This window comes from Doryrhamphus excisus, linkage group LG6, assembly GCF_037039965.1.
Source record: "Doryrhamphus excisus strain RoL-2023G ecotype Guam linkage group LG6, RoL_Dexc_Guam_v1.1, whole genome shotgun sequence".
Lineage (NCBI taxonomy): Eukaryota > Metazoa > Chordata > Actinopteri > Syngnathiformes > Syngnathidae > Doryrhamphus > Doryrhamphus excisus.
In genome coordinates, this window is record NC_136362.1 from 21,710,194 (window position 1) to 21,717,768 (window position 7,575).

Consider the following 7,575-nt stretch of genomic DNA (forward strand, 5'->3'; position numbering starts at 1 on the left):
GGTGCTGGAGCCTATCCCAGCTGTCTTCGGGGCGAGAGGCGGGGTACACCCTGGACGGGTGGCCAGCCAATCACAGGCACATATAGACAAACAACCATTCACACTCACATTCATACCTATGGACAATTTGGAATGTGGGAGGAAACCGGAGTACCCGGAGAAAACCCACAGAGATGGCCGAGGGTGGAATCGAACCCTGGTCTCCTAGCTGTGAGGTTGGCGCATTAACCACTAGATCGCTGTACCACCTCAGTCATAAGTTATTTTTTTTAAAAGTGTCACACTGTGCCTCCATTTTTCGTCATAACATAGAGGCATGGCTTGCCATATAGTATATGTTTTATTAATAGTGACAATGGGAGACAGGATGACTTACTGGATGACCAAAGTTGTCGAAGCCAGCGAAAGCAGAGAGCAAGATTTACAGATGAATAATTAGGCTCCATCATTCCTACATGTCTAATCATGAACACACATGCAGACTCTGACCTTCCAAACAGCCTGTTGCCCCAATAAAGACGTGCACGCAGACACACAATGAGCAGGAAGTGGTGAGCAGCTTTCTCCACATCCATCCTCCAACGTTCCATGGATGAGGTCCTTGGTGAAATTTACAACCAGAAACGGGCTGCTTGCAAACAAGGGGGGCTGCTGATCCTGATTTGTGGACTGTTTAAAGCATAAATCCAAGCATCCAGTTTAGTGTTGAGTGTTTCTTCCGCTGTTCACACTTTCAAGGCACTGACCTGAGTTGCAGCGTGTTTGTAACCCAAGAGTCTTGCTGGTCAATCTTTTGAATCGCATCAATAACAACAACCTTGGATTTAAAGTAAAGCCACAGCAAGCTAGATGGGATCCAGGAGGCCGCTCCTGAAAAAAAGGTCCTCAAATCAGAAGATGGCTGAGAAGCAAGGGGGGTGGGGGGGGGGGGGGGTGTCACTCTGCGGTTAGGCTGCTGGAGCCAAGGGAACGTGTGAGGGGATGAGATAGCACTTTGTGGTTTGCATGGAGGTGTAGGACAAACGGACTAAAGAGGGTGTGGACTAAACAAAGACGTCAACAAAGGAAAGTCAGTTTGCCAGTTTGGGCTTTTGCGGCATAAATCTATTGTGTTTTTATCAAAATCAGTTTCATGTCTCAGACCATTTGATGGACCAGCTTCCTGTCAGCATAACAGTGACTCGGGTTCTTTTGCTCTGGCAACAAAAACACACGGCAAAGGATCCAAGACCCCTTTTAACTACAACTTCAAATACTGTTTGTTAAAGTAGCCTACTTGCAAATTATTTATATTCTGGTTTTTCCTGTAATATTACAACTTTATTCTCACTAAATTAGGTCTTTCTTATAATATTACAACTTTAGTTACATAAAATTATGCCTTTTTACGTGTAGTATTGCAACTATATTCTCATAAAATGATGCCTTTTTGTAATACTACAACTACATTCTCATTAAATTTAGACCTTTTTTTGTAATGGGACAATTTTATTCTTATAAAACTATTCCTTTTTCTTGTAATATTAAAACCTTACTCTCATAAAATATTGACCTTTTTATTGCAATTGTACAACTTTATCCTGATAAAATTATGCCTTTTACATGTAGTATTGCAACTTTATTCTCATAAAATTATGCTTTTTGTAAAATAACAACTTTATTCTCATAAAATTATGCCTTTTTACGTGTAGTATTGCAACTTTATTCTCATAAAATTGTGACATTTTTTCTTGTAATAGTACAACTTTATTCTCATAAAATTGTGACATTTTTTCTTGTAATAGTACAACTTTATTCTCATAAGATTTTTACTTCATGTAATATTACAACTTTATTATAATACATTTTTGCCTTTTTCTTGTAATATTACGACTTTATTCTAATAATCTTTTGCCTTTTTCTTGGAACATTACAAGTTTATTCTAATAAAATTTTAACTTTTCTTAAAATATTACAACTTTATTCTCATAAAATTATGACCTTTTTTGTAATAGTACAACTTTATTCTCATAAGATTTTGACTTCATGTAACATTACAACTTTATTTTAAAAAAAATTTAGACTTTTTTTCTTGAAATATTACAACACAAAAAACCCCATTCATTTATTTTGTAGTATTAAAACATAATTCACACAAATGTATGACTTTTTACTTAAATTGCAACTTTACTCCCATAAAATTATGACTTTTTTTCTTGTAATATTGCATCTTTATTGTCAGAAAATAAGTAAGAAAAATGTATTTATTTATTATTATGGCTTTTTCTTGTAAAATTATATAATTATATATTATATATTATATATATAATATATATTATATAATAATTATGTATTATATATAATTATATAAATAAAATTAGTACTTTTTTCTTGTAATATTACACTTTAAGTGTCTTAAAACTTTTTTATTACTTCATTGACACAAAAGTATGACTTTTTACTTGTAAAGTGCAACTTTATTCCCCTAAAATTATGACTATTTCTTGCAAAACTATTTTTCTAAAATAAAATTAGAGCTTTTGTCTTTTTTTTCTTGTCACACTACAACTTTATTCTAAAAAAAAAAGTATATTATATTAAGTATAAAAGTATATTTAGCATATTTGGAACCCGAGGATACAATTTTTTTCTGGCTTTCCCCCCCTATACTCATTCAATTGTCATACTGTGTGCTACATCGGCTCAGTGTGTTGGTGTTGTGATACCCGTGATGGCAAAACTCAAAGCTTATGCGGCGTGCGCACCAACGTATCAAACACCCACCCTATAGGTGACATGTATCAGGCATGTTCAAACAGTGAGCCAAATCAATAGTTCCATTTCCCTGCAATGCTGCTGTCATTGTGCAGAGCTACAAGCTGCAACTTCTATTTCAATCACATATGTGCTGTCAGTTGTTAAGGTTGCCAAACAAGCGTGAAAAGCTGTGACAACACAGATAGCATCTCTGTTGTGACTCTCAACTGCGGGGTTTCCTGGTCTGAGTCCTAACTGAGACTTGAACATAGTCAAGAGAATTGGAAAGAAACAAAGCAAATGTCAGTGATCTGCATTGTAAAGCAGTTTATAGCTGTACTACTTGAATATTTGATTTATATTGGAGCTACAGAAGCTTCAAATTCAACTTTTCTTGGTTTTGATATTGTGCCACAATTAGGTCAGATTATAAAGCTTTTTGCTTCATTTTTACAAGCATTATGGAGCATAATGTTCATTATTTTATATGAAAAGTAGTTGGAGACCTGTGATTGGCTGCCGACCAGTCCAGGGTGTAACCCCGCCTCTCGCCCCAACACAGCTGGGATAGGCTCCAGCACCCGCCGCGACCCTCGTGAGGATAAGTGATAGAAAATGAATGAATGAAGTAGTTCATCTTATAAAATGACAGTATGTTACCAAAACCACATTTTGGCTTTAAAAAAACGAAACAGTTTCAACCTATAAAAACACAATAACTTCTTTATTAAGTCAAACCAGTTGAAAATGTCTTTAGCTCACATTGAAGGAGGTGAATCAGTGACTGTCATGAGCGCTAACATTTCTATCAGAACAGAGAGTGTGTGTGTCATTATGGCAAAGTGTGTCCACAGATCAGGGCTGCCGTGCGAGCGCTATCAGTGCACTGTGAGTATGAGCCATGTGTTCCAAACTACATGGCGGCTATCACGCTGCAGCTGCATCAAACAACCTCGCTTCTCACGCGGAACATAAACGGATACTGGAGCTCCACGGCCTAAATCGCTGATATGATTTGAAACCGACAGATTTCCTAAGGAGCAATCAATTTTTTCTTTCCGCTGGGTTCCCCCGCCCTCCCACCCACCACCCCCAATCCCCCCAATCCTTGACGGAGGGCGGTTTAATGGTGTAAAACAATAAGGCTGAAGTCAGTGGCGGTAAGGTGAAGCAGAGCAACTGTAAAGTTACACCATCAGCCTCCACCAGCAGGCTGTTGTTGTGCAGGCGGCCAATGCGGCTCATTAACAGGATCATTTTACCAGCAGCCTCAACAGAAAGGGCTCTGTCCGTCAACAGCCAGCAAGGGCCTGCATGCACGGCTCATCCCCAGACACAACCCCCCCCCACACACATTTATAACATTTAAAGTAGCATTAATGACATTCGCCTTTACAAGGCAATAATCCTTACTTTGATTGATACTGCATGGTATACAGAGATATTATACTGTAGTATTGTTGCTGCTGTACTTCTACTATGTGCACCATCTCAAGTCATCACAATATTATAGGCTTTTTGAAGTGCTTGTGTCATGCTCTATGTTTATAATATCATTTATTTACTGCAGTATTTTTTTTTTAGAGAGACACTTTATAAAAGCCCATCTATAAGTACAAGTACTGCAAAGTAGCTGACACAATAAGCACTATGCTTGATATTTTTTTTAGTTTGTCAATATCATTGTGTATCTGTCCCTATCACATAGACTCAAATCAAATTAAAGGAAGTCATATTCTAGTGGTTAGCGCACAGGCCACACAGCTAGGAGACCCAAGTTCGATTCCACCCTCGGCCATCTCTGTGTGGAGTTTGCATGTTCTCCCCATGCATGTGTGGGTTTTCTCCGGGTATTCCGGTTTCCTCCCACATTCCAAAAACATGCTACGTTAATTGGCCACTCCAAATTGTCCATAGGTATGAATGTGAGTGTGAATGGTTGTTTGTCTATATTTGCCCTGTGATTGGCTGGCCACCAGTCCAGGGTGTACCCCGCCTCTCTCCCGAAGACAGCTGGGATAGGCTCCAGCACCGCCACAACCCTTGTGAGGATAAGCGGTAGAAAATGAATGAATGAATATTCTAACTGCAAAATGGAAGTACATAAGAAAAATCTAAGAAACATACACTGCAAACCATAATAACAAAGGAATAGAATGAACTAAAAAGGAATTTTTGCTGTCCCAGCACTTTTTTGCCCAAGTTCAATAAAAAATGTAACATCTAACATGTAATTTTTGTCATAGAAAGCCAAATAATCGAGCTCTGACGGCCAAAATTATGAGCAGAAAATACACGTTATAAAGAAGAATGATGGTTTTCCAGGCAGAAAATAAGGTGAAATAATAATAAATGAATGGAACTTGATATTGATGCGGTTTTATATCCTGGCAAAATGGAATTTAATAGAGCTGCTCACCTTCTTGATCAAATTGCTGGCACTTGGAACTGTCTTTGGCCCCATGGCAGGTTATTTTGTTATTTTGTTGCACTCAATAAAAAATGCAGACAGTGAAACGGGTGTCTCACACATTGGGCACGCAATTTGGCGAATCAGTATGTATACTGAGCCAAGGGACTAGTTACAAAAACCCAGGCATGGTTTAATACGTTTTTAGACAAAAACCGAATCATACAAGAACTGGGGCGGATGTCTGACATTGTTTATGGTTCTGAGCGGAGCTTTGGATACCACCGTCTTATAGGCACGCAATTTGGCAGAGCAATTCACAAGGAAGCAGCATTTTGGCAAAAATGTTGGACAAAAACTGAATGACATGAAAACTTTGGCAAGTTTTGACTCCAAGCAAAGCAGAAAGTCCAGTAATGAACATATTGTTCACTTTATGTATCTCAAAGTGTAAGATGTACTTAAGTCAGCAGATCTCAGTCGATTCTGATTTGTCTAAACATCCTTGTTTCAATCTTGGAGGGGGGGGCAGCTTTGGCCACCTGCCACACAACACCTGGTAAGCAAGACTTTCTCTCTGCGCATGCGTAATAGTCCAGTAAAAAAACAAATCGCAACCCCTTGTCGCTCAGTCGGGTTGCAATCTGTGAGGAGATCAGCAAGAAGCAGAAGGTGCTGAGGGAGAGAGAGAGAGAGAGAAAGAGAGAGAGAGACCTGACTCACTGGATCCCAGCAAACAAACATGCCGAGGTCTTTCTTGGTGAAGAGTAAGCGGGCCCACAGCTACCACCAACCCCGACACCTGGACGATGACTACATCGGCCTGGATACACTTCTGGCCCACATAAGCGCAGGTTGGTCATTTGTGCGTAATTACGCAGTGAATTCACGGATAATGTAATCCATAGGTCATAAAATGAATGTCTCCGATGCTTACTTTAGAGGCAAAATGTCAAGTGGAGTGCAGCTTGGAGGCCGGGACCACTGATAGACTATCCCCGGGACCCCAGTGCCCGTCACCGGGTTCGCTGTCGTCCAGCTCCCGGCTGAGCTGCGGAACCAGTGACCGGGGTTCGGACTGTGATTTGTGGCGTCCTCCGTCCCCATCCTCCTCACCAGGTCTCGTTCAACGTCATGTCTCATAATTTATCCAAAATATTATTATGCCAGTGTAACTCATTTTTATTTTAGATTTTAGAAGGAATTTAAATGAAACTTGTAATCATTTTCCAAGTCAAATGACACCGTACTCACATTTGATGACGTCTCATCCAGATTCAGAGGAATGTTCCACACCAACAGCAGAGGACGGCCACCACCACTTCAACATGCCGGTCTTCCCAGCTTACTCCTGGGCCTCCTACACCGGTTCGGGACCGATGCATGCGGTCCAGAGTCCATACCGCCGACACCCGCGGGGCCACGGGCAGCCTCACTCGCAGCTGAAGGTCTGCGGAGGCCCGGGAACCGAGGCCTTACTTTACGCACAGAGGCCCGCTGCCGCAGTCGGATGCTACAAGGATTGTTCTGCTCCGGTCCAACAAATGTGCAGGACGCGGGACTCTGAGCAGATGTTTGTGGACCTAAAAGAGAGACAGCGTGGCTCTGAAATCAAGACTGAAGATGATTTCATGTGCATCAACTTGGACGCTGGCGGCTCCTATAAATGCATCAAGTGTTACAAGGTGAGAATGATGGCATCGAGCACAAGAGATGCATAACAAGTGTTGCTGTATATTGGAAGTGTTGCTATATTGCAGACAACAAATGAGATTTGAATGCACTGTGTTTTCGTCTAAGGTTTTCTCCACGCCCCACGGTCTGGAGGTCCACGTAAGGAGGTCACACAGCGGCACTCGTCCCTTCGAGTGCGGAATTTGCGGCAAAACCTTCGGCCACGCAGTGAGCCTAGACCAACACAGGGCGGTCCACTCACAGGTAGGCCAAGTTCCACTCGGGGCGCCTTTGATTCCGGATTGGGCTTGAAATCTCACGCTTTGGTGCACAGGAGAGGAGCTTCAGCTGCAAAATCTGCGGCAAAAGCTTTAAACGCTCGTCCACGCTGTCCACGCACCTGCTCATCCACTCCGACACGCGGCCTTATCCGTGTCAGTACTGCGGAAAGAGGTTCCACCAAAAGTCGGACATGAAAAAACACACCTTCATCCACACCGGTGAGAGATGATATTCCGTGGGCACTTTGGTTATAGCATCAAGACCGCTCAATTGCGTCATTTTGCAGGCGAGAAGCCGCACAAGTGCCAAGTGTGCGGGAAGGCCTTCAGCCAGAGCTCCAACCTGATCACACACAGCAGGAAACACACGGGATTCAAACCTTTCGGCTGTGACCTCTGTGGGAAGGGCTTCCAGAGGAAAGTGGACCTGAGGAGGCACAAGGAGACGCAGCATGGACTCAAATAATCATTTCC

General features: G+C 41.7%; 1 protein-coding gene across 1 annotated transcript; it reads left to right on the forward strand.

Moving 5' to 3' along the window:
- Positions 1-5,853: 5,853 nt before the first annotated feature.
- On the forward strand, positions 5,854-7,567 carry gfi1aa (growth factor independent 1A transcription repressor a). Its single transcript, XM_058066115.2, has 6 exons — positions 5,854-6,000; positions 6,089-6,265; positions 6,422-6,831; positions 6,947-7,084; positions 7,155-7,320; positions 7,389-7,567. Exons 1-6 carry the CDS (start codon positions 5,889-5,891, stop codon positions 7,565-7,567), a joined length of 1,182 nt encoding a protein of 393 aa, XP_057922098.2. The 5' UTR covers positions 5,854-5,888.
- The last annotated feature ends 8 nt before the right edge of the window (positions 7,568-7,575 follow it).